Genomic DNA, 27,595 nt, shown 5'->3' on the forward strand with positions numbered 1-27,595 from the left:
AGGCCTGACTAAGGTCCCAGGACTAGTCAGTGAAGGAACTGGGCCTTAAACCCACACCTGGGTGACCCAGAGCCACCCACTTATCTGTAGACCTGGAGCCTATGACAAGGGAGTGGTGACACTGGTGCACCTGGCCTTCTCCCTTTGCTGTGGTTCAGTGGCTGCATGGCTGTGTCACACGGTCCACACACTTTCCTTTTCCATGGACCAGCATATTTCCCCACACCCAGGAGATGCACATGAGGTTGAAGGCACAGACCTTGCTCTAATCAAGCCTTTAATGAACCCCAGAATCTGGTATGAGCAAGAGGTTGTGTCTAACCAATACCCACACAGCAGATTTCTCACAAGAAGCTCATCGTGTCCACTCTGGCTAGGGTTTCCTTAAACCCTAAGGGGAGCGTGAAAACTCTCCTGTCTCCTAATGAGAGAGAGCAGAGTCTCCTCCCTGCCACCCTGGGAACTAATGAAGGGTCCCGAACAGACCCTGAAAAGTTCCCCTTAAATCAGCCAGAGGACAGTGGATGCCCATCAGCAGGGTAGAAGCAGAAGAGCCTGGTGGTGGAGAGTGGAAGTCGGATGGACCCTGTGGGAGACCCAAGCCTAGGCCGCCTGAAGTAGAAATACAATGAGGGCTAAAGTGCAGTAGGCATTTACCATGTCCCAGGCCCTTTACGAGGATTGTCTCCTTCAGGCCTCATGACCTTATATACATACTATTATTACCCCCTTTGACAGAGGGGGAAATTGGGACACAGGGAGGAAGTATCACTTGCCAAGGTCAGGTAGCTGGAAACAGGAGGAGTTGGGACCTAACTCTGATGTGTCTGAGGCTAAACCCTGTGTTCTTTTTTTTTTTTTTTTTTTTTTTTTTTTGCGGTATGCGGGCCTCTCACTGTTGTGGCCTCTCCCATTGTGGAGCACAGGCTCCAGACGTGCAGGCTCAGCAGCCTTGGCTCACGGGCCCAGCCACTCCGCAGCATGTGGGATCTTCCCGGACCGGGACACGAACCCGTGTCCCCTGCGTCGGCAGGCGGATTCTCAACCACTGCACCACCAGGGAAGCCCGTAAACCCTGTGTTCTTACATACTCCTTGGACTCTGCTGCCTCCCCGGGGCTGGGAGCTGGGCTTAAGAGCCAGAAAGACATAAGCAGGCACTAGACTCTCCTGTCACTGTGAATACTGGAGAAGCTTAGGCTGAGGGCATGGGACCCGCTGAGGTCCTAGCTAGAGCATTTTTTTCTCCCCAGCACCTAAGAGACATCAATGACTGGGAGAGACATTGGTGTGCTGTCAGTAAACAGGGGCTCACATTCCTGACCACCCCCATACCCCTCCCACCCCACCCCTGGGTCTCCTCGGGGGCAATTCTTGGTACAGAGTGTGTGCTCATTAAATATTTGTCAAATAGATGAGTGCATGAACAAAAGAATGAAAAGATATAGCCTCTTCTCTCAACATTATCCTGCCTTTTTCTCTTGTATTACTGTATTTTGTATTTCATCGATTATAAGAAATACATTTTCCACATTTTACCACCTCTGCAATTGAGTCAGTAAGTCTCACAATTGCTGTTGACAAGGTGGCAGTCATGGTAAAATTGTCATTGCCTAAAAAATATCTTGACCCACTTATTTCAACTATATTTTTCTCTTAATGTACTCACAGATGATACATTATATGATAAAGGAAACTTTACAACTTTAAAAAGACCCCCAAACATCCTAAGTGATAATAGCTTTCTGTCAGTTTAATCGGCAGAGTTAGTTCTTTCTTAGTGGCACATGAACTAATGCTGTGTTCTTATGATCCATAATATCTTGGAGTCAATGAAATACAGCATGTCATGAGCCTCTGACTACCAAGAATGAGAACAGCTAACCAACACTGGGCTCTTTCCAGGCTTTACATGCACTACCTAATAACCTAGATAATTACTCCCTAGATGATATTATTATTATTATTAATTATATTCCCATTTAACGAATGGGGAGAGCAAGGCACAGAAAAGTCAAGTAACTTCCTCAAGGTCATGTAGCCAGTGAGAAGCAGACTCAATACTTGGCCAGCAACAATTTTACACCAGAGCTTGGGTACCAACCACTGGCCCATTCTGCCTCCCATTCCATGAGCAAAGAGAGACACTGTGTTTACCATTCCCATTTTAAACACCTGATGGGGTGATGTGTCAGTCTGCCAACATTTACTGAGCACTTACTGTGTGCTGAATGAGCCCTGTGCTGGGGGCCATGGGGAATTCCAGTGAAAAGGCCCCAGGTCCTTCTAGGTGTACAGAACTTTCTCTCATCATAACAACTTAAAAATCCATATAATGGCCATAGATGATTTCAGTGCAAGCTGGGTACTTTAAGTGACAGTAGGAGCAGAATGGAGGGGCTTGGCCCATAGGACAGTCCAGTAGGACTTCACAGAGGTGGTAACAAACCATAAACCTCTTCCAGGGCTTCAACCAGGATCTAACAGCACAGCTGCCTTCCAGAGACAGCAGGAGGCAGATTTTACAGGGAGGTGGTACCCTCGCCCACAGTCAGTCTGCTTTGCCCCTTCCTGGCTGGCCCAGCTGGCACTTCAGCTCAGACCTTGGCCCCGGCCTCTCTCCTGAGCCTGAGTCAGGGGAACACAAAGCTTGGGGCCTCCTGGAGTGCAGACACCCAGCCCAGCTGCTGGGTGTTCTCTGGGCAAGGACAGCCACCAAGTCTCAGATCCTGACAGAGAGGGTGTCTCCATCCTGAGACCACTCGCTCCTCCTTAGCTGGCCTCGATCTAGGACTGGTCCATTCATGCTGCCTGATTACTCGTGTAGCGTTTGGAACTCAGGAAAGGTCTAGAGACTAAAGTTTTCTCTATAAACAAGAAACAGGGGACATGGAGGGGCTTTTGTATCTGGAAGGCCCCACAGAGTCCTACTTGGTTTCAGTCCCCCCTTTTCTTTGATATGCCTCAATTCTGAGGAGAATGGGGGCAGGATAAAAGAAGAGAATAAAGTTTTGGATAGAGAGGTTAATCATAATCTCGGCAGAGGAACTCTGTTTCAGGGGGACTCAGTTTCAGGACTAAGCTCCACAGTGATAACCTGCTCTTTAACACATTCAGTATCAACATCTTCTCCCCGTCCACTTCCCAGCTTCCTGAGGTCCTCACCTCAAGATCTCCTTTGGGATCATCTAAGTCAGTAGTTCCCAACCAGGGGCAATTCCCCCAGGGACATTCGGCAAGGTCAGGAGACGTTTTTGATTGTCCAAGTAGCAGACGGGAAAGATGCTACTGCTTCTAGTAGGTAGAGATGTTGCTAAACATCCTATAGTGCACAGAACAGTCCCCAACAACAAAGAATTATCTGGCCTCAAATATCAATAGTGGGACTTCCCTGGCCGCCCAGTGGTTAAGACTCCGTGCTCCCAACATGCTCCCAATGCAGGAGGCATGGGTTTGATCTGTGGTCAGGGAACTAAGTTCCCGCATGCCACACTGTGAGGCAAAAAAAAAAAAAAAAAAAAAAAAAATGTCAGTAGTGCTGAGGTTGAACATCTCTGACTAACCGAAGACACTGAGTGGCCCCTCCCTGTTGACAACCCTCTAGCATCCTTGGCCAGACAGGCATGGCCCAGAAGAGCCCCTGTGTGGAAAGGGTAGATGGGTGGGGAGCTAGCCCCTGGGGTCGTCTGGCTTTTGCCTGCCTCCATCTCTTCCCCTTCTACCTCCCACCCACTCTGTATGGTTCTGCTACTGTTCTGGCCCCACAAGAAGACCCAGGGTGAGGATGGGCATGGGGGAGAAGGCTTGGCCAATCATAAAACCCCACCGCAGACCACTGGGATGTTGTTCAGGGAGGCACGTGACTCCAGATAAGCCAGTTAGAGTTTGCTCTGGGACTTTTCCACCAGAGACTCTCCTTCCACCAGGGCCAGAGAGCTGGCAGGACATGAGCCTGAGGCATCCAGCAGGCAAGCAGAGCTCAAAGTCAAACCTGACTAAGAAATGCTGAGGGGCAGAGGCCTGACCAATAGACAGTGACACAGATCAGAACCTTCCCTTTTTTGGAATTGCTTTTCTGTCTTGACTAATAGGGCCTTGTCTCTCCCACTGGGCTGGGAATTTCCTGTTCTTTTATCTCATCTCCAAGCACCCCACCTCCTCCCCCTTCTAAGAGCCTGGAAGACAGGCCTGCCCCACAGCAGAGTCACCCAACTGCTCATTTATGACCTGGGGCTGCTCACCTCCCCGTCTACCTTGTGACGAACACCTGAGCCAGTCTCTCACCACGTCACACAGATGAACGGGCTGGGCTGGGGAAGAACCCTGTCCACCTTGCTAGGAAGGATCCCCGGGGGCGGATGTCTTCTGTGGCTCCTTTGAGGACTGGATGTAAGCTATGAATGGCTCCCCGGGGTTCACAAAACTCCTGATGCCCATTCCCTGCCCTACCTATTTTGGTTTTTCAAGAGAGCTGTCTCTGAATTTTGGACCCAGCTTGAATCCCGAATCTGCAGCTTCCTGGCTGCATAAATCTGAGCAATTCACTTCCTCTCTCTGAACCTGTTTCCTCATCTGCAAAACGTGGAGAGTGGTAACACCAACCGCCCAGGGGTTTTATTGGAGTAAAGATGAAAGGAAACAGTACAGGCAAAGCCCTTCGTCTAATGTCTGGCACTTAGCAAATAGTCAACACCTTGGGGGAATAATAATATTCTGGAAATATTTTCTGCTTGAAAAATAGAGGAGACGCCTTGAGCCACCCCTCCCATCCTAAGCTAGCAGGGCAGGGACTCCTCTGGATCTGCAGCCGGCCAGCTGTCAGGAGGTGGGTGTGGAGGCCGGACCCTCTCCCACCAGGGACGGGCCTGGCCTTCGCACCCCGCCTCCCACCCCGTGGACATGACACACCCAGACCTCCACCCCTGTGAGTCAGCCCCACTCCTTAAGGCACAGCAAAACCCACAAGTCACTTCCTGGCCGCCCCAAACAAAGGCCTAGAACCCGCAGTCCAGGAACTTGTCCCTTATCACTCCTCAGGCCTGATAAGAAGGGCAGGAGGGTCTGAGTCAGCCAGGAGTAGCCATTTCACGGCTCTCCCTTGGCCTCTGGACTGTTCCCAGCCCAGCCTGGGAGCTCAGAGCCCCTCCACTTCCCCTTCTCTTCATGCTGCCCCGAGGGTCTGCCATTCAGCCCTTCGGCATCATTTCCAGAAGCAGCAGGGCACTCGGTGGAGTACTCCCTGGAGCTTATCAGAGAAGCATGCACTTCTGGGGCCCAGGGAATGGGACAGGGGACAGGAACAGGGTGAAGAAGGAGGACAAAGGTGAAGGGAGGGGCGGGGCCACACCCTCCCGCTGGAGCACGGAGCAGGCCTCTGGGAGGGGCTTCAGGCTTCAGCCTCCTCAGTGACACCCCAGCCTCCCACCTGGCTCCACTCTGATCCAACTATCCTCCACCCAGCAGCTAGAACCACCCTCTTTTAAGCCCCATCTGCTTGTCCCACCCCTGCTGTAGCTTCTCCTGCCCTTTGGGGAGAGGCCAGGTTTTCTTCCGACTGCCAAGGCCTCATTCTTGTCATGCTCCAGATGGAGCTACTCACAGTTTCTGGAAAGGAACTTCTCGTGCTTCTGGCTCTTGGCTGCTGGCACTCAGAGGAAGTGGGTATCATAACTTTCTGGGTGAGTGGGTAGAGGTTTGCAGAAAGGCTTCCTAGAGGAGGTGGCACTTGAGCCGTCCTGGCATTCTGACGAGAATGATGGAGGCACAGGAGAAGGACGCAGGCAATTACCAAACAAGCTGACAACACCAATTCATTCAGCTTCCACCTGAGCAAACAGCCTGGACTCCGTCCAGGAAGTGGCTTCTAGTGGAAAGAGCAGGAAACTCAGCGCTTAGCAGCTCTGTGACCTTAGACAAGTGTCTCTGTATCTCTGGTCTCCTGTGAGGCCACCTGTCAGGACTGCCAGGAGAGAGGAAAGCCTGCGAAGTATATAAATGCCCAGTAGGTGCTTAAGCCATTCGATCTGTGAGGGGGTTTTCTCTGGGTTGCATCTCTGGTCCAAGTCAAGGGAAAGGGCCAGGCTTAGGGGGAAATGAGGCCAGCCTAACCCAGATTTTCCAATTGTTCCTGACCGCATGTTTGCTCCTTGGGGCTGGAGGGAGGAAATTCCCTGCACAAAGACAGGAAGGCAGAGGTGCTCTGTGGCAAAGGCAAAGCTTACAGTGGCGCCTGGTATGATGGGAGAGTCCACAGCACCAAGAGAGACAGGCAAGGGAGTCACAGCAGAGGCTCCAACACCCTGGCACCTCTCACCATCTAAGCACATCAACTCAGGATGTCACAGAGTGGGGGCACCGAGGCCCGGACAGACTGTGGACCTGCCCTAGGTCATATAAAGACCATGGCTTCCAATTCTGCTCTCCTTCCTCTTGTTTTCAAATTCACAGCCATTGACTGAGGACATTCTATAGAGTTACTGAGAAGGTGGTAATCCCACACCAACTGTGGTTTTAAAAGAATTCATTATACACACACACACATATGTATATACACATTTTAAACAGCTTTATAGAAGAATAATTTATACGGCATACAATTCACCCATAGGAAGAAAACTGTTTGATCAGTGAATTTATACAGGGGTTCAACCACCAACACAAGCCAGTTTTCAAACACTTCCATTACCCAATTTGCTCATCTGCAGTCAATTCCACTCCCAACCCCAGGCAATTATGGGTCTACTTTCTGTCTCCATAATGTTGCCTTTTCTAGAAATCCCCTACTTCTTAAAAAAAAAAAAGTTAGAAGCCCAGGAATGACCTTGCTCTTTCCCAGGCCTGAAAAGGTCCTGGGAAAGTGTCCACTTTGAGGGCATAAAGGTATGTCTGTGAGGGGACCTAGAGAGTGTGGGGCCTGATCCCTCTCGGTTGAACTCAGAGAACTCCTAGATGAACTTAGGGTCAGAGAGGCCTAGGTGGGGAGGGGCCTCTGTGGTCCTACCAGGCCATGCCTTCATTTCACAGAGAATAATCAAAGTAGCAGCAGCGAGGGACTACCCTGGTGGTCCAGTGGTTAAGAATCTGCCTTCCAATGCAGGTTCGATCCCTGTTCGGGGAACTAAGATCCCACATGCCCCTGGGCAACTAAGCCCACGCGCTCTGGAGCCCAGGTGCCACAACTGGAGAGAAGCCTGTGCACCGCAACAAAAGATCCTGCGTGCCGCAACTAAGACCCAGTGCAGCCAAATAAATAATTAAAAAAAAAAACAAAAACAGAAACAAAAAAACCAGGACTTCCCTGGTGGTGCAGTGATTAAGGATCTGCCTACCAATGCAGGGGACATGGGTTCGATCACTGGTAGGGGAAGATCCCACCTGCGGTGCAGCAACTAAGCCCGTGCGTCACAACTACTGAGCCAGCACTCTAGAGCCCGCGAGCCACAACCACTGAAGCCCACGTGCCTAGAGCCCGTGCTCCGCAACAAGAGAAGACACCACAATGGGAAGCTTGCGCACCACGACGAAGAGCAGGCCCCTGCTCGCCGTAACTAGAGAAAGCCTGAGCGCAGCAACAAACACCCAACGCAGACAAAAATAAATAAATTCATAAAAAAACAAAAAAACAACAACAAAAGAAACAAAGTAGCAGCAGTGATGGCTACTACTCAGGGCCCGGAGTGGCCATGTGCTGGCTACCCCTGGGGGCCACCCGAGGAGGGAGTATGGATCTGGAAGCAGAGGGCGGGAGATCCTTTCTTCCCAAGGAGCAGTGTGTGAGGTGCTCACTAAATGCAAACAGGTCCTCCCCCACCCACCCCAGCTTGGATAGCAAGGGCCAGGCCTCTAACCAGCTCTCTCAGGCCCAGCCAGTTCTAGTTCTAGCTGGAAAGGCTCTTGTTTCCAACCTTTTGCTTCTGGGCCCCAAACCCCCCTGCTAAACTCACCGTGGTTCACCAGCCTCTGAAAAGGAAATTGCCAGCTGCACCAACTTAAAAGTGACCAGGGAAATCAGCTTCCAAACTAGACCCAGAGCAACCAACCAGAGAAGAGCTCAGTCCCAGAAGCAGGGCAAGTTTGGAAGCAAGGCTGGGGGCTGGGCTGGCCTTTGCCTACAAATCACCTGGGCAGGTGAAAATCAGAGACCTCCTTCGTTCTAATCAGCAACTTGCCGTGTTTTCTGGAGACTGGAGGTAGACTATAAATTTCTTTTTTCTTCAATGACCAGGCCTAGGAGGGAAGGGGAACTTTCCAGTATATTCAGTAGGACAGCCTTTCTCATCCCAAAAGGAGCAAAGTTGTGAGTCTGTGACTGGGAGTGACTAGAATTAATAATAACAATAGTGAACATTTGTTCAGAGCTTCGTAAGTACTAAGTACTATCTTATGAAGCAGGTACCATTATCACCCCCATTTCTCAGATGAGAAAACTGAGGCCCAGAGAGGTGAGGAATGTTCAGAGCCCCACACAGTGAGGCGTGGGGCTGGGAGCTGATCTCTGGAAGTTAGCTCCCCTTATGTGCCGTGCAGTACTGACTTCTGCCAAGGAGATGCCTTGCTCTCCCCTGACGCTTGTTAATAGGCCTACACTCAATCCAGGAACACCTGAGACCAATCAAAGCTGACACCAAAGTTACCCATGCCTCTGCTCTTTCTAGCACCCCAAACTACCCCAAGAAGCCAGGGGTCTGTGAAGCTGAGTAATGGAAAATGAGTTAGGTAACTTTGTTGTTACAAGTTGAACTGTGTCCCCCAAAAGAAGATGTTCAAGTCCTAACATCTGGTACCTATGAATGTGACTTTATTTGGAAATACCTTCTCTGCAGTTGTAATCAAGTTAAAATGAGGTCATACTGGATTGGGATGGCTCTAAATCCAAAGACTGGTGTCCTTATAAGGAGAGGGAGATTTGTAAACTACAGATATACAAACACAGGAGGAGGTCATGTGATTACAGAGGCAGAGATTGGAGTGATGTGTCTACAAACCAAGGGACCCCAAGGATTGCCAGCAACTACCAGCATCTGGGAGAGAGGCATGGAAGAGATTCTCCCTCAGAGCCTCCAGAAGAAACCAATCCTGCTAACAACCTTGATTTTGGACTTTTGGCCTCATGAGCTGTGAGAGAATACATTTCTATTGTTTTAAACCACCCAGCTGGTGGTAATTTGTTATGGCGGCCCCAGCAAACTAATACAGTCACTTTCTCAAACCTCTTCAACCAGCCCTGTCATTTTGCTGGTTCCCTCATTAATGGCTTAAATAAATCTTTGACGTGTGGTCACTACCTACTTGTATGCAAACCTTTCTAAAAATGACACTGCCATGGCACAGACACAGAACTATTGCTTCAGTTCACTCAGCCCACTGAGGACAGTGAGGTCATCTAGAGGCTGACTCACTGAGGCTGGCAGTGAAAAGTGTGCACGGAAGAAGTCAGCTCCCCCTGAAACCTGAGCAGGGTGCACAGGGTGGGCCTGGGAGTCGGGCGCTTTGTCCTTCATCCCGGGGCTTGTTACCAAGGCCCGTCTCATTTCTCATGACACCTTCAGGGCTGAGGCAGGTGGTGAGATGTGGGCGGGAGAGTGGGCTGGGTTGGAGGTCATGTCCTTCATTTACTCACTGTGTGATCAGGAAGAAGAATCGGACCATCAGCTTCCTTATTTGGAAAATTACCACCTTTCCCACTAGTTCCCAGGAAGCCTCGATGGACTCAGGGCCAAGAAAGCACCTCACAAAGGGCCTGGTGTAAAACTGGCATATAAATGCTAAAAAAAAAAAAAAATTAAGTCATCCTCAAATTCAACTCCCTTGGCTTTTTTGAGGAAATCACTCTGAGCAAGGAGGGTGAGAGGTGAAAGCAATTAAGTAATTTTTTCCCCCAAAATGGAAAATATCTTTTAATTTACAAAAATTACTGCATTTCACGAATTCTAAGATGCACGTCCCCCCCAACACACCACATTTTAACATCTCGAAAACCCAGATATTGGTGATGTAGTTTGGTAGTGGTTTTTCTTCATGGTAGTATATAAAATGATGGTGTCTTTCAAGCAATGGCATCTTAGACTTATGAAACGTGGTCTAAAATTGATACATGTTCATTGTATAAAGTTCAGACCACAGAAGTATACATAATAAAGGTTCCCCAAATTCCATTCCCCAGAGACCACCGCCAGCCTGAAGACAGCCCACTTTGTGTGGAAGTGCACGTTTCTGTTTTTGTTCTCTTTAATCGCCCAGCAAATCTCTGCAGACCAGTCACCCACAGCTCCTCCAGTGCACCAGAGGCAAATTCATGCTTACCTAAAGAGAGCAACACATTACATATGTGGATTTTGTGATCAGACACCTTCCCAAGCCCCACCCCATGGGGCTGGCGCCTCCCCTGCTGCCCAGCCCTGTCTGGAGCGCAGTGCCCTGTGCCCAACAGAAGGTGTGGCGCTGAGGGAGTCCATGACTTAAGCCTTTTAAAAAATGTACGTGCAGTGCAGTTTGTAGTTTTACCAGTTGCAAGTGACTAAAACAGGGAGGTGCAGGGTCTGGTCTGGAAAGAGAGAAAGCGGTGGGAAATCAGAAATGTGTGTCTTATGCAAGGACAGGCTTTTTAACCCATGATATGATTTTGCAGAACCACCAGGAGCCCTCACACGCAGCTCTGTGCCAAGTTAACCAAACGGGAAAGGAGGTACATGGCATCAGCGTTCATGAACAGGTAGCGGTTGTCAGGAGCACTGGAGTGTGAAAGAGTCTGAGAAGCACGTTTTTCCAAGGAGGAGGGGAAGGCGACTTGTCCAAGGTCATTTCACTAGTGATTGGCAGAACCCGCCTGGAATCCGCTCTAGTCCATTGGCAAAAGCAAATCTGGGTCTTTTTCTACCATGTCACAAGGCCTCCAAGGGGATGATGCCTTCTGCCCCCATCAGCTACATGCAAAATCTGCTCGGCCCGAGTCTACCTGCATGGCCCTCTGTGGATCACAACTTCAACAGAAGACTGAAATGAGAGGCAAGAGGAAGGAGGCCGGGAAACATAGCAGCCTGGGGGCCCGCTGGTTATGAATGAGACTTCTGTTTGCCTGCCCTGGGCGTCTGGAATTTTCTATGAAAACAATGAACTGGAAGGAGGTGAAAGCGTGCTCCCCAAAGCAAGGCCACCACACTCCCCCGCCCCACACTCCCACCTGCCTTATAAAAGCCCTGCTTTGTTTCAAGCAAAGCAAAGGAGAAGCTGGGGAATATGCTGAGATTTGGGGGAGTTCAGGTGTTTGGGGTTGACATTGCCAACTTCTGGGACGAGGCAGCTATCAGAAAAATTGGGAGCCAAACTAGACCCTGGGATTTCAAACAACAATCATCTTCATAACTGCCCTCATGTTTACGTCATGCTTTACACAAACTTGCAAAATGCTTTCTCAGGCCTCTTCTCAACAGAGCAAGAGCTTGGGAAGGGACAAAGAGCATCAATTCCTTCAGCCTTCTCGCTTGCTGTCTGGGTGGCACTGCAGGTACACTACCTTGTCCATGACTGTCCCCATCCCTGCAAGTTGGGCAGGCTGGGCTGGGGTCCCGGCTTCCTCGCCTGCTGGTTTCAAGACCTTGTGTGGGTTAATGGGTCGTGATGCCAGCTGCGTGAGGGCGGATGAGAGTGGCTGCCCGGCAGGATGGCTGTGAGGACTGAACAAGCTCCTAGGTGAGGGCCTGGCTCATGGCAAGACCTCAGTCGATGCTGGCCACTGGTTGTTCCAGCTAGTAAGAGGCTTACAGTAAGGCTGGGGGTATGGCCTAGCCTGGAAGCACCTGGGTAGGTCTCCGGATGTAACTCCTGCCCAGATCTGGGGTGTGGGGGGACGTCTGGGTGTGGGGGGAGCGTCATGTGAGGCAGGCTGTGGACTGAGTGATGCTGCAGGGAGGGTGGGGTCCACAGGGTAGGGGTCACTGGTTGACAGAGTCCGGCTTTCACTGAAGTGTACAGCTTTTCACTAAAGTGAAAAAATAAAAGTGACACACAAGTACTGAGATCTAATGAGGGCCAGATTACATCACTCCTCTTCCTCAACCCTCCCCGGGGTCCTCATCTCAGTCAGAGAAATAGTTACAATCCTTTCAGTGGCCCATAGGGCTTGGGTCCCCACTACCTGTCTGACTTCCCTTCCACACTGGCCTTGCTTGCACTCAAACATGACAAGCATGCTCCTGCCTCAGGGCTCTTGCACAAGCTGCTCTGGCTGCCAGATTATGTTCTTTCCTCTAGATATTCAGGCAGCTCTCTCATTTCCTTCAGACTTCTGCTCAAACATCACTTTTTCAAAGAGGGCTTCTTTGACAACTTTTTTCTTTGGCTGTGCCGCTCGGCTTGTGGGATCTTAGTTCCCCAATGTGCGGAGTCCTAACCACGGGACCACCAGAGAATTCCCTGACCACTTTGAATAGCAGCCTGCTGATGGTGTTCCTATCGCCGTATCATGCTGAATTTTCCTGCAGATCGTTCATCAGATCACGACACATTTTATCACATATACAAGTTTGTTCTTTCTCTCTCTCCACTAGAATCTAAGTTTCATGAAGATAAGGATTTTGTTTGGTTAACTTGCTAGTGCTTGGCAGTATGCCTAGCATGCAATTGGCGCTCAAAAAATATTTGTTGAAATGAACAAACCACCATGGTCTGACATGAGTTATTTTTCATTGCCTAGAACTGATATTTCTTGGCAATTGCTTTATGCCAGGCATTGGACTAAGCCTTTGCCATGCATTAGCTTATTTAACCAAGTACTATTATTACCCCATTTTATAGATGAGAAAACTGTACCTCAAAGGTTGGTTTCCTTACCCAGGTAATAATGGCAGAGCCAGAACTGTATCTAGTTCTGACGACCCCAGAGTGTGGGTTCCTAGCAACACGATACTCATTCCTGATGCACCAAGAGTCTGAAAAGATAAACACCAGAACTATAGTAGGCTTACAGTTGATCTGTATCCCTTCTTCATATTTTTCTAAATTTGTTTTCCTCAGTAAGCAGGTATTAATTTTATTTTTAAATTTATTTATTTATTTATATTTTTGGCTGCGTGTGGGCTTTCTGTAGTTGCAGTGAGTGGGGACTACTCTTCATTTTGGTGCGTGGGCTTCTCACTGCGGTGGCTTCTCTTGTTGCAGAGCATGGGCTCTAAGCACGTGAGTTTTAGTAGTTGTGGCACGCAGGCTCAGCAGTTGTGGCTCGCGGGCTCTAGAGCGCAGGCTAAGTAGTTATGGCACACGGGCTTAGTCGCTCTGTGGCATGTGGGATCTTCCCGGACCAGGGCTCGAACCCATGTCCCCTGCATTGGCAGGTGGATTCTTAACCACTGCACCACCAGGGAAGTCCAGGTATTAATTTTATAATGAGAGAAAAAAAGTTGATCTGCTTGTCCATCCATCCACCAGGCCTGACCACAAAGGTGGGACCCTAAAGAGGAAGGTTACCCACTGCCCTTCTGGGAGCCTCTGAATTCCAGAATCTCTGGGAACCTGATTAAGAGCAGGAGGGATCTAAGGACCCCTGCACAGATGATGGTGGCAGAAAGACACCTTTCAGGTCAGCTGTGAGGATTGCAACTATTACCAGAAGCAGCAAGTGCTAAGATGGAAGAGAAATTACTCTACAAGTGCAACTGTGCAACTTCTTTTCCTTTTGGATTCTGGCACCACATAGACAGTAAAAATGCTTCAAGCTCTGATACCAGCTTAAATCTATGCCACCTTCCCCAAGTTGTGCTTGGCTTTGAAGCTGTGACAAGGCTTGCACTTTTCACCCAGAACCAGCAGGTCAACTTTTCCAAGACAACCCAGTTCCCCACCTTGGTGTGGGTTTCTGTACCTACAGGATCCGGTCAGGAGGAAAAGGATGCTGTGCCAACTCTGTGACTAAATCCTCCAATAGTCAGTGAGCACCACGGTAGGGTCAAGAAACCAGCACTTCCGGTAAAAACAGTAAAAAGCTAAGAGCATGTCCTGTTCTTAGGAAATACAAACTAAGGAAAAGGAACACGATGCAAGAGTTGACATTCTCAAACAGTTGAAGGAAGAAGTGTGTGCTGGTGTACAAATACACAGACAGTGATAAAGCAAATGGGGCAAAGTGTAAACAGTCAGTGAATCTGGCTGAACGGTAAACGTTGAGCTCCTTGTGCTATATTCTTGCAATGTTTCTATGAGTTTGAAATCACATCAGAATAAAAAGTTACAAAGAAAAAGGATATGTGTTCTGAATTAACTAACGCGTTCAGCTCAGTATTTGGAGAAGCTGAACTAAGGGTCCAATTCCTTTCCTTGTGCTAAACTCACCCAGGAAATGGAGAAAACTGTAATCATCTCATTCCTCTTCCCATTGGTCACACTGGACCCTCGTAAGCTTCCTGGTATGGGAAACATCCTGCTTGGACAAGAGCTTTGATCATAAAAATGCAATAAATGCCCGGAGCCTGAGATTGGAATCTTTGGAAGGGACTGTAGGAGACGGAAGGGGGAAACTTGGTACCTCCTCACAGGGAGGCCAGGGTGGGGTCAACATGGAGAAAATCTGAAAACTCACAGGGCAGAGTGTGATGGTGCTGGAGGGTGGCAAAGGTGAGTGAGGCACAGCCCTGCCATTAGGAGCTCACAGTTTAATGGGGGGTTGAAGCTACACACAGGTGACCCCTGGGGTGGAAAGTGCTTGGGGAGGAGGAAGGTCACAGAAGAAGTCCTCCAGGGGCAGAGGCTGCTTGGGGTATTTTTGAAGGACACTGGGAGAGACAGAGAGAGAAATTCTCTGCATTGAATGAGGCCTCATGATTACTTCCCTTTCTGCTGAAGCCAGCCTGCTGATTCTGCACAACCCAAAGTGTGAATCCTCCCCTGCAATGGGGCAGCCTTTGCACACCCAGCTCCCTCTGTCTCAACCATTTCTGCCACCTTAAATCCCCTCTTCCTGGTGTCCCTCCAAACCCGGCTTTTCCTCCAGGGCTAGCTCCAGTGTGTGTGAAACCACTCACACACCTGCCACTTTCCTACCTTCCCCCTGCAATGCCTTCCTCTAATATCCCCAATAAGTTCAAATCTTTCCTGCCCTTCAAGGCCTGTCTGAGCCTTGCCCCCTGCAAATTTCTCAAGCTGCTCCCTGGAGAAGTCATTTGATTCTGAAAGGAGAGGCATCGGTATGACTCAGTGGTTCAAACATTTAATGCTTCCGCAGGAGGCATGGGGGAAGCTATTTTGAACTGACCAATCCTACCACACTCTTTGCAGTGCTGATCCTTCTGGGAGCCATTTTTGAAAATCCCGACAAAGCACTGCTGCACTCGGCCTTGTCACATGGCACGAACAGCTGAGGGAGACAGCTCACTGGGCCTTAGGCCAGCCTGGGCAGGTGCATTCCTTAGCAGAAGAGAAGTCTTGAAAGGAGGAGGTGAGTTCTAGGTGGCAAGGAGATCAGAACTAGGATCAGTGCAGTTAGGAGAAACAAGGACTTAGGACTCTGATGGCAAGGGACACTTTCTGTTATGAAATGCTGCCACATGTGGTCGTGTACTCCCTGTTGCAAAAGGGAGCCAAGTGAAAGTAGGCTAGTGTATAAAGATTTGTTTCGGCCCACAGCAGAATCTCCCAAATGTCCAACCCTCAGGGCAGTCTCCAGTGGTCTAGGGGAACCTGAGAAAAATACGGGCAGCATGCCGAGGGCTTCATAAAGTTAGTCCATTGAAAGGACTGTTCCTTTTGTGATACAGGTCCCAGAGTCCGAAAAGCTCTAAAAACCAAGTCTTTGGTTTGGCACCAAAACTTACCTGGCAGATAATCCTGTCCTGAACTGACACATGGTTATTTATAGCTTTTACTTATTCCACTTAGTTGAATATTCATATGGTTCACTGCAGAAATTTTACATATTATGAAGTATTATATGTACCACATTACCTTTCTTTTTTAAAAAAATTATTTTATTTATTTTATTGCGTTGGGTCTTAGTTGTGGCATGCATGTGGGATCTAGTTCTCTGACAAGGGATTGAACCCAGGCCCCCTGCACTGGGAGCACAGAGTCTTAACCACTGTACCACCAGGGAAATCCCCACATTACCTTTCAAAATGTAAAAACTTTCAATTCCAAAACAAATCTGGCTTCCAGCGTTTCATAAGGAATTGTGTAACACTATTATGTGCATCCTATTTTTTAGAGTGAAAGTAAATAGTAGCTGTGGCTTGTTTTGTTAATAAAAATTTAAAATGTTATTGCTTGGCAAAATAAAAAAGTTGGCAACCCTATGTCTAGTTCCAAATTTCTGTAACATTTTATTGTTCTAAGTCCAACCCTGGCATAAGGCATTTCTGATGCTTTACAAATCTAGGCTCGATTAGAACAGAGGTTGCCAGCTAGTCAGTCACACTGGCCAAAAAGAGCCTGCAGACATGTTTTGTTTGCTTCACACAGTGCATTCTCCCCTCCCATCTGGAAAGTGAACATGAAGTCCAGTTACCAGTTCCTCTTGAAAATTCAGAAGATGTTGACAACAGTCCTGCATGGCACATAATCAGCTGGAGTCAAGCGGCAGGTGGCCTCCGCTGCTTTCTAGTCAATCCGTCTCTGCAGACTGTAACACCCAGTTTGTTTTTTTTTTTTTGTGTTCTGTTTTTTAATATTTTATTTATTTGGTTGTGCCAGGTCTTAGTTGCAGCTGGCGGGCTCCTTAGTTGCAGCTCACCAGCTCCTTAGTTGTGGCATACGAACTCTTAGTTGTGGCATGCATGTGGGATCTAGTTCCCTGACCAGGGATCGAACCCAGGCCCCCTGCATTGGGAGTGTGGCGTCTTAACCACTGCGCCACCAGGGAAGTCCCTAGAACATCCAGTTTGGTCCACTGTCACTGGACAGACGTACTAGGAGAGACTACGTTAAGACTGCTGGTCGGGTTTCCCTGGTGGAGCAGTGGATAAGAATCTGCCTGCCAAGGCGGGGGACACAGGCTCGATCTCTGGTCTGGGAAGATCCCATATGCCGTGGAGCAACTAAGCCCATGTGCCACAACTACTGAGCCTGCGCTCTAGAGCCCGCGAGCCACAACTACTGAAGCCCGCATGCCTAGAGCCCGCAACAAGAGAAGCCACTGCAATGAGAAGCCTGAGCACTGGAACAAAGCATAGCCCCAGCTAGCCGCAACTAGAGAAAAAGCCCGCATGCAGCAACAAAGACCCAACCCAGCCAAGAATTTTAAAAAAAGACTGCTGTTCACCAGCTCCATATAGGAACTGCTCTAGCCAATACCTCCACAAAGCTAGGAGGCTGCTGCTCTAGGGAAGGCTAGGAGCAGAGAATTCTGGGAGGCTAGGAGGCCAAGAGCAACTTGCTTGACTCAGTGAGCTCCTTAGCTGATGACACAAAAGAACTTGCTTGATTAGGAATTCCTTCTCACTTTCACAGCAACTCCTGCCAAAGCTGCAATTATCAGGAATATTGTCAGCCTGCCTGAGGCTCAGCTGCTGAAAGCCTGTGTGTAACATGTTCCTTTGTCCACAAGAATGACCGCATTTCAAAATATGGTGTTAATGAATTTAAAACATCTATTTAAAAAAAAGGCACAATACAAAGCAACATAAAGATAGTGATTTTTGGTTACTCAACTGGTGATTTTTGGTTACTCAACTGACACCTGTCCAACCAGAGTCAACACTGGTCACAGTGGAGTTCGCATAGGTAAAATATGCCACTCTTATAGGGATGATCCATTTAATCAGAACTCTTTTCTTCAAATACAAGGCATGGAAGACAATATATGAAACACCCATGTACCTGTCATTCCACATGAACAAGTCTTAAACTCTGCCACACGTGCTTTTTAAAAAAATTAATTAATTTTTGGCTGCGTTGGGTCTTCACTGCTGCGCGTCGGCCTTTCTCTGGTGTGGCGAGCAGGAGATACTCTTCCTTGCAGTGCGTGGGTTTCTCATTGTGGTGGCTTCTCTTGTTGTGGAGTATTGGCTTTAGGCGTTCAGGCTTCAGAAGTTGTGGCTCGTGGGCTCTGAACGCAGGCTCAGTAGCTGTGGCACACGGGCTTAGCTGCTCCGTGGCATGTGGGATCTTCCCAGACCAGGGCTCGAACCCGTGTCCGCTGCATTGTCAGGCGGATTCTTAACCACTGAGCCACCAGGGAAGCCCTACCCTTCCCAGTTTTGACAAATGATATTAAACTTTTTCATCTACTTTGAATACTTTTGAAAAGACACGCAGGACTCCCTATATCATATAGAATGCATTAAAAAACAATTTTTTTAGGGCAATTTTAGGTTCACAGCAAAACTGAGTGGAACACAGCATGTGTTTTTTATTTTTTGCGGTACGCAGGCCTCTCATTGTTGTGGCTTCTCCCGTTGCGGAGTACAGGCTCCGGAAGAGCAGGCTCAGTGGCCATAGCTCACGGGCCCAACCGCTTCACGGCATGTGGGATCTTCCCGGACCGGGGCATGAACCCGTGTCCCCTTTATCGGCAGTCGGACTCTCAACCACTGTGCCACCAGGGAAGCCCACGCTTTCTTTTTAGTTGCGGCGAGCAGGGTCTATATTCTTCGCTGAGGTGTGCGGGCTTCTCATTGTGGTGGCTTCTCCTCCTGTGGAGCACGGGCTCTAGGCGCGCGGACTTCAGTAGTTGTCTTGCGGGCTGTAGAGCGCAGGCTCTGTAATTGTGGCACATGGGCTTAGTTGCTCCGCGGCATGTGGGATCTTCCCAGACCAGGGCTCGAACCCATGTCCCCTGCATTGGCAGGCGGATTTTCAACGAATACGCCACCAGGGAAGCCCAGTATGCATTTTTTTAAAAAGTCCTGAGGGAACTTCCTATTTACTTTTCACACTTCGAAATAATTTATTATTAATATTATGGACACTGACCAGGATTTTTGGTTTGGTTATTAGAAAGCTTAGAGCCACATGTGCTGGGTGGCATGAAGTAATCTTTTTCCCTCTCAGTCTCGGCTCAATTTTATATCCTCACTCTTGTCTTACTGTCTTCTTTCCTCTTCCCCTGCTCATTTTAAGCGTGCTATTCCATGCTCTAGGTATCTGTGTAGATCACCATAAACCTTACTGAAACAGGTAGGGCATAAATAAATGCTTATTCAATACCTTTCTACTTGGTAATTGGTAAAAACTAGGGGCAGCTCTTCTCACTGTGTTGTTTAAGTGTATACCTTAAATAAGGCTTAAAGTCTGTACAAAACAAGGTCCTCCAAAATTTACATTCATGGTAATAGAATGTTCGCTGCCATTCATTGGTTTTATTCCAGACCAGCGGGAGCACCATCATACGATCTACCAGTGGCTGCCACTAACAACCAGAAAGCAGCGATTCAAGTCCATCTTCAGACTTGGATTTGACTTCCTATATCTGAAAACTTTTTATTGAGTACCTAATATATGCTGTACACTATACTAGGATCTAGCTATACCAAAGCAAGTAAAGCCCCAGCTGCAGCCCTCAGGGAGTTTATAGTCTAGTGGGGAAGACAGAGAAGGAAGTAGCGATTATAATCTATAGCCCAGGGAAAGAGGGGTAAGCTGTGAAGAGAGGTCCAGAGTGTCCAGTAAAAACTGTCCCTGTAGCTTTTCATACAGTGGTGGAAGATAAAGGGCATAGTTGTTTTTTTTGTTTGTTTTTTTTTTTTTTTAGGGCATAGTTTTAAGAGAACAATCTACTTTGGGAACTCTTTTTTTTTTTTTTTTTTTTGCGGGCCTCTCACTGTTGTGGCCTCTCCCATTGCGGAGCACAGGCTCCGGACGCCCAGGCTCAGCGGCCATGGCTCACGGGCCCAGCCGCTCAGCAGCATGTGGGATCTTCCCGGACCGGGGCACGAACCCGTGTCCCCTGCATCGGCAGGTGGACTCTCAACCACTGCGCCACCAGGGAAGCCCATACTTTGGGAACTCTTGATAAAAACTTCTAAATTTAAATTGTAGGTATAACAGTTATCTTGAGGAAGCACAAGCTTGATTATTTGTCATCCAAAGAAATGAATTTCCCAAGTACTCTCTTGTTTTGGAATTTCTACAACTTGTTTGTCATACATCAATCATACAAGGGAAGAATGTAATCCTCACAGAAGTCTCTTTAATTTGTTTCCTTTGATACATTTTATAAAATCAAGTCTTCCAACAATTCAGAAGTTTCCCAATGGGAAATTAGGTGAGAAACCAGTCTCCAAACTGGCTCCCAACAATCCCTGCTGCCTCTTGGTATCCATGCCCTTGATAACTCTGCCAAATTGTACCTGGGTTAATCTGTGTAACAGAATGTGGCAGAGTGATGGTACATTCCTTCAGAGATTCCAAGACTTCCATCCTTTGTGCTCTTCTCTCTTCAATCCTTTGCTCTGGGGGAAGCCGGCTGCTGTTCGAAGCGGCCCTATGGAGAGGCCACCTTGCTGAGGAACTGAATGAAGCCTTAAGCTAGCAACCATCCGAATGAGCTCAGAAATGCATCCTCTAGCCCCAGCCAACAGCTTGACTACAACTTCAAGAGAGATCATGGTCTAGATCCACCCAGCTAAGCTGCTCTTGGATCCTCAGAAACTGTGTGAGATAATAAATGCTTGCTATTTTAAGCTGATAAATTTGGGGATAAATTGTTATATAGAAATGGATAACTAAGACAAATTTTGAGGACTTTGCTATAAAATGAGACCAGAAAAAGTATTCAAAGACAGATGATTTAAGAGGGTCAAAGGTTCTATTTACTCCAGGTACTATCACGGTATGTACTCATCTTCACTGATAACAAGGGCTTTATGTGGACACAGCACATATATAATTCATCACCTAATTTTTGGCTTAAGTATTTAAAATACAAAGCTTTTTTTTTTTTTTTTTGTCTAAAGTTACATGACTAAATAAACTCTTCTCATGGATTTTTGTGTGTCTGATTTTATTAGCTACACACATGAAGTACTAAATTAGAACGTCCCACTTTAAAACTACCAAATTTCGTTTGTGGAAGAAAATGTGATTAGCTCTATATACACTGAGGAAAATAAATCTGGTTAAAAATATCCAAAACACATTAACTCTCTGCAAGTTAGTTATGGAGTATATGGGGTGGAGGGTATGGGGGGAGGTTAAATAAGCATAGGCTAATCATCTCAGAACAAGTTTTCAACCAAAACCAGAATGGCATAACTATGAAAAGATTTAGGAACAGCGAAGTAATTTACAGTGCTTCAACCTGTGATTCAAACCTGTGATTCAAGAAGTGGAAATGGCTGAGGTTTTTCAAGTGCCTTTGGTGCTCCTTCCTTATTGGTGTTTTTTCATCTGCATAAACAGCCTGCCATGAGGAAGCATTCTCAGCACAGCAGGAATGGATCCCTGACATTTAAGTGGGAAAAAATTGCTGTCCAAACACACATGCCTGCTTCAAATTCTACGTGGAACAAGATCAGACAAATAAATACATAAAAATTTAGGATTAAAAAAACCCTCTAGGATGTAAGTTCATAGAAGTTTGAATCTCTGCTAAATGAAACTGGGCTACCTAGAGGTACTCTGGCCAATTCAAGAGGTCAAAATGAAAAGATGAAGTGAACAGCAACTGTGGACAGGTGGGAGCATAACCAGAAAAAATTCCTTTAGGGCTTCCCTGGTGGCGCAGTGGTTGAGAGTCCGCCTGCGGATGCAGGGGACACGGGTTCGTGTCCCGGTCTGGGAAGATCCCACATGCCGCAGAGCGGCTGGGCCCGTGAGCCATGGCCACTGAGCCTGCGCGTCCGGAGCCTGTGCTCCGCAAGGGGAGAGACCACAACAGTGAGAGGCCCTCATACCAAAAAAAAAGTTCCTTTACTCCTCCACCAACCCCCCCGCCCAGTCCCTTTTGCTTTTATTCTCAATGCTCTTGTCTTTTTCACTTTTTCATAGGCTTTATCTCACTGTTCTTGTAAAACAGGGTAACAAATCATATAAACTCTGGGTTGAAATCTTTAGGAAGAAATATATAGCTGCTTAATCTGCTGAATGAGCAGCACTGTAAACACACGCAACAAGATATGGTGAACACTTGCCTTCATGTGCCAGGAGTTATTGGCCCCATCCAATCCATGCCCTGGCCTAAGACACTTTCCCCTGTTTAAGAAAAAAAATCCTCCACAAACCCCCCCCCAAATAATCCGATTAAAAAATGGGCAGAGGATCTGAACAGACATTTTTCCAAAGAAGATACACAGATGATCAACAGGAACATGAAAAGATGTTCAACATTACTAATTAGGGAAATGCAAATCAAAACCACGAGATACTTCACACCTGTTCGAATGGCTATTATTGAAAAGAAGAAATAACAAATGCTGGAGAGGATGCGGGTAAACGGGATCCCTTGTACACTGTTGGTAGTACTGAAAATTGGTACAGCCACTATGAAAACCGTAATGGAGTGTTTTCAAAAAATTAAGACTAGAACTACCATATGACCCAGCTATTCCACTTCTGGGTATTTATTCAAAGAACACAAAAACACTAATTCAAAAAGATATATGCACCCTTATGTTCACTGCAACACTGTTTACAACAGCCAAGATAATGAAAACAACCTAAGTGTCCAATGATGGATGAATGGACAAAGAAGATATCGTGTATATATGCAATGGAATAATACTCAGCCATAACAAAGAATGCTACAATGTGGAGCAGCGTTTACAACAACATGGATGGACCTTGAAGGTATTATGCTAAGTGAAATAAGTCAAAGTGTGATATCACTCATATGTGGAATCTAAAAAAATAAAACAAATGAACAAATAAAACAAAAACAAACTCATAGATACAGAGAACAGATCAGTTGTTACCAGAGGGTAAGGCGGTTAGTGGGTGGGCAAAATGGGTGAAGGGGGTTAAAATGTATGGTGATGGATGGTACCTAGACTTGTGGTGGTGATCACTTTGTAGTGTACATAGATGTTGAATTATAATGCTGTACACCTGAAAATTATATCTCTATATAAATCCTTCACTAGTTGCAAGGTGCAGTTCAAACCATTTTACAGGGCAAAACTCCAGGACAGTACATAAAACCTTAAAAATGTTTTCCAATTCTAGGAAAATCAATCTCAGATGTTAGTGGTTTGTAAATTCAGGTACTTCTAGAGAAACTAGTCCTGTTCTCCAGACCACCTAGAAGGAAAACTCACCTTTGGCTCTGCAGCCAGATGTCTCTGGGTTGGATGGTTGAAGGTGAGAGGAAATGCACTCCTTTTCTATGGTTCCACAGGTTCCTATGTCTTCCTCTAGCATCCTGTACTGTGACTGGCCAGCTTCCTTGCCTGTATTTCTCCTCTACACCAAAAGTTCTATGACAGTAGGAACTGAATATTGCCAGAACCTGGCACAATGTCTCACATCAGACACTCAAAAAGTATTTGCTAAATGAATGGATGTAAAACCATCAAAGCCTGGAGACACAATATAGAGTAGCAAAAAAATAATCATCCTCATCCTCAACTTTATAACTTGCTGTAATTCTGACTGAGTCAAAAATTCTCTGGGTTTTCTCCCTGATAGGCAAAATGGTGAGAACGAATTGCTAAGACGTCTTCCAGTATTCTGATTCTACGTATGTATGTACAAAGCATGTTTAAAATTGTAAGACTGATGTTTAAATGAACACACCAGAATTCATAAGTGCAAAGGAACATTAACTCCTTTAAACGTAGGTACTTTGACAACGTACTCATTCAATTACGAAAAGCAACTTAGAATTCTGCTTGTTTCTAATTTAAAGCAAAACCAAATAGCTTTTTAATTTACAAAAGCAACATATATTTACCATTAAAAATAAATCAGAAATCATAAAAAGGGAACAGAATTGACCCTCAATCATACAGATAGAAGCCCTAGTGTAGCCTGGATAAAAAATCGTTCTGAGTCTTCCTGCTATAAACATATCCTGTATGTCTACATTTTTTTCTTTACAAAACCAAGGTTATTCTACACTGGTAACCTCTTTCTTAATATAGTATGAATATATTCCCACATACTCTGCAAGCACAGCAATCTGTAGGGTGGCAATATTAATTTATTTAACCGAGGACCCACTGCTGGATATTTAGGTTGTTTACCCATCACTATTACAGAAAAATGCTACACTAAATGTCCTGGTAGTTAAAATTTTGAACACACAATTATGCCCTCAGAATAAACTTCCGGACGTGATTTTTTTGCGAGGAAGGCTGCACATTTTTAACACAGTTGACTTGTATGCAGTTTTTTCCTCTTTGGTAACAGATTTTCATCCTTTTGATAGTAGATGTAATCACTGGAAGCAGCCAAAAGTCACTGGGGGTCAAGTCTGGTGATTGGAGAGATCAAGCGAGGCAATCCTATTTTTAGTTGAAAGCCTCTGATTATGCAGCAGTGTGACTGGTTTTCATATGTGACTCAGAATTGCTCTTGAAGGCAGTCACAACAGGAATTCCAAACTGTTGTAAGCAATTGGCTCATTATCATACTAAGCATATTACTTCCTAAAGACACAACTATAAAAGGGACGAACAGAGCTGGATGCTTTTTTTAGGAGTCATTCCACTGCAGTTCTGTCTCATTCACATACAAAGTCTCAACAGTTGAGTCAATCAATTCATCTTAAATAGCTGTACTGGTTCACCTAAAACTTAAATATTTGCAGTATTTATTTGCCACTTGACACTTCACATACCTTATTTTAAAAATTTTCATACTACCGCTAAAAATATAGGTATTATTCTCTCCATTTTATAAATGAGGAAGTAGAGACTCAGAGAAGACAAATGATTTGCCTAAGGCAGAGCCAGTGTGTCAATACGGATGTTTTAGCTTTAAACACCACGTTCTTTTCATTTTCTGACCCAGCCATGTAGCACCTTAATGTAACTTCTAAATGTGTTAGAGGGTTGTTCAATTCTTAACTGCTAGGATTAAAACTTCTTAATGACTCTATCACTAAAAGTGAATAATCCTACTCTTTATTTAACCTGAAAGTAAACTGAATAAAACTGGGGGTACTGCTTATGAATAGGCTCATTTATATTCTTAAGAAAAACTGGCAGTTCACTACAAAAACCCATTTATTCAATTTGAAAAAAGTAAATATTGATGCCAGACTTTACATTTAAAGAGACTTGTCTGGCAAGTGAGTCACATTTTAACAATAACCATAGTAAAAGGGAAAAAAATTAGAGCAGTAAGTTAAATAAAAGGCTAATAAAACCTGGAGGAAACAGCTCAGTGTTTTCTTTTAAACCCTGAAGAACACCAAACATACATTATGTTGCATAAAGAGTCATTTCATGAAAAGGCTATTAACAATACAATAGTAGAGTCAGTACTAAGAATTTCAATGATATCCAACTCAAAAATGCATAGGGAGAGTAAAGTTATTTTATTAAATCATGCACATCACGTGTGTTAGTGCAAATAGTTTAATCTGTACTCCAGAAATTCTATTGTACTTTATATCTTTACAAAATAGATTTAAAACAATTATTTACTTTAAAAAATGTAATTCTGAAGTTAAGCATTTCAGAACAATATTTGCAATAACCTATATACAGGAGGTACTGGGTACCACTGGCATATTAGCATTCTGTGGTGGAGTGGCTTCCTGCAACAGAAAATGATTTAATGAACTATATGACAGTATTTTCTACAAGTCATTTGTGACTAATTCCTCCATAAATCTAGTGATCCTCCCAACAGCAAACCCCAAATGGCTTAAAATATAACCTTTAAAGTATAAACAATGACTGCCAAACATCACAAGGCAAATTATATCCTAAACTTCTATTTCAATATTTGGCTAGGCCTGTGGATTGCCACAGAACATTCAAGCCAATTCACTGCCATTCCCTCCCAGTTTTCATTGACCAAAAAATTTAACTATGTGATACTTTAGGATATTCTATGACCTATATAAACTTCATTGACGTAACTGTGGTGCCGCACAAAAACCATAGCTAAACCTTCACTTCCGTGTTTTAAATTTGTAACATCAAGCAGTGTTTAGGTGTTTTACTGTGCATGGAACACTATTCATCTTGGAAATAGTGCTTCTCATTAACAGAACGTCCCAATTAACAACAATAAAAAGAAAATAACCATTTGCCTCCCCAACCAGGAAATCTGTTGGTAGGTAACAACAGCTCACCTCGAACATGAATTAGCTTTGAGATATCATTAACCAAATTAAGTCAGTAAAAGCTTATCTAAAGAGATATTAATTCTTTCTTCAATTAAACATGCTTGGAGGAAGAGATGATAGGAAAAAAAAAGTCATGCTTCCTAAAATTCTGTATATGAGAAAGTAACTTGGCTTTTAAAGAAAATATCTCTTTAAATACATGAGGTTTAATAAATTACATTCCAATTGACTCAACAGTTTGGTTTACTGCACTGAAACTGTATAATTACTATGTTTTTGCTCCCAGAAATACTTCAGTTTGCTCAAGAAAATACACTCTCATGGAAAGTTTTTCAAAGTTGATGTCCTCCACATCGTCAAGTCACATTAAGGCTGAACAAATGTGCACATATTCCCCAAATTATCACTAGAACAGAGTATTTTCCAAGTGTATTTCTCCTTAAAAAAAAAAAAAAAAATCCACGCAAATAGTTGTCTCTAAGTCTTGTTCCCAATAGCTCAGTGGTTTTATAACAAGTAAAAATGGCGTAAATATGTAAAAAATATATATATATATGTGTATATATTCAAACTGATAGGCACTGAGCACACAGGGCCTCTCTTCCCATGTATGTATCAGTTGTTTGGTTTGGGTAGTTATCGAATCAAAAAAATGAATTATCTGGCCATTAGAATTCAGAGTAAAATACCCATAAATTTAATGTTATAAATAATTTGGTGTACCAAGAAGCCTACTTTAGGCCACCATAATATTCAGAATTTCAACATACTAATTTAAAAATTACATGAAAAATTGCAAGCAAATTATTGCTTACAGTAGAATAAAGTCACAATTTTATATCCTCTTTATAGACAGATACATTTTATATAATTTAAAGCAATGACCCTACAGCTGTATTCTTGCACTTCTGCTGTTTTAAGAGGTAAAAAGGAAGAAAATGGTTCTGTTTGTCCCCAGCATAAGTGTGGTGCCAGCTTCTAGAGGGAGGACGGTGTACGGACTCAAGAAACGCTCTCATGGAGAAGCTCTGGCCAGACCTGGCACGTACAGCACGATGGCTGTCACCGCAACCAGGGCAGCCAACATGGGCATCCAGGGCCAGGGTTTCTGTGTGGAAAGAAACCAAGAGTCAAAATCACATTCTCCCTTCTTTTTTCATACCTATTAACCCCTTGGTTCCAGAGAGTCCTGAATACTTAACAGAATATGAGAAAAACCTTATCTTTGCATAAGAATAAATTTTTTAAAAAGAAAAAAAGGTGAGGGAGTACAGGTATGAGGAGAGCCATAATAGCAGGAACTGTTTTAGAGGACCATTGTGTGGAAGCCGAATACATTGCAGGAAACTCTTGGGCAGTTTTCAATTTTCTTTGAAGCCTAACAGTGACTTCTCTAAGAAACCCTTTGAGCTCAGCCTGTTTTATTTACTCCGGTATC

General features: G+C 45.5%; 2 protein-coding genes across 51 annotated transcripts in view; both read right to left on the bottom strand.

The window, feature by feature from the left end:
• The window catches only part of FLNB (filamin B), a 169,497-nt gene extending 163,740 nt beyond the window's left edge, over positions 1–5,757 (bottom strand). The window contains exon 1 of the mRNA XM_059076153.2: positions 5,599–5,757. Within this exon, the coding sequence (XP_058932136.2) occupies positions 5,599–5,667 (69 nt within the window). The 5' untranslated portion in view covers positions 5,668–5,757. The remainder of the gene's footprint in view (positions 1–5,598) is intronic.
• The window catches only part of SLMAP (sarcolemma associated protein), a 307,400-nt gene that overhangs the window by 132,439 nt on the left and 147,366 nt on the right, over positions 1–27,595 (bottom strand). For 26 of the 50 annotated variants that reach the window (XM_059076191.2, XM_059076203.2, XM_059076207.2 and 23 more), the window contains one exon: positions 24,038–27,265. The exons of 1 other annotated variant lie outside the window; for it this stretch is intronic. Coding sequence is in view for 24 of the 49 variants with exons in the window: in XM_059076170.2 (XP_058932153.1) it covers positions 27,173–27,265 (93 nt within the window). In the remaining 25 variants the exon portion in view is untranslated. Of the gene's footprint in view, positions 1–24,037; positions 27,266–27,595 lie in introns of those variants that run through there. 23 more of the 50 variants (XM_059076197.2, XM_067043827.1, XM_059076192.2 and 20 more) reach the window with 1 other exon arrangement.

Source organism: Kogia breviceps, chromosome 10 (genome assembly GCF_026419965.1).
Source record: "Kogia breviceps isolate mKogBre1 chromosome 10, mKogBre1 haplotype 1, whole genome shotgun sequence".
NCBI classification, from domain to species: Eukaryota; Metazoa; Chordata; class Mammalia; order Artiodactyla; family Physeteridae; genus Kogia; species Kogia breviceps.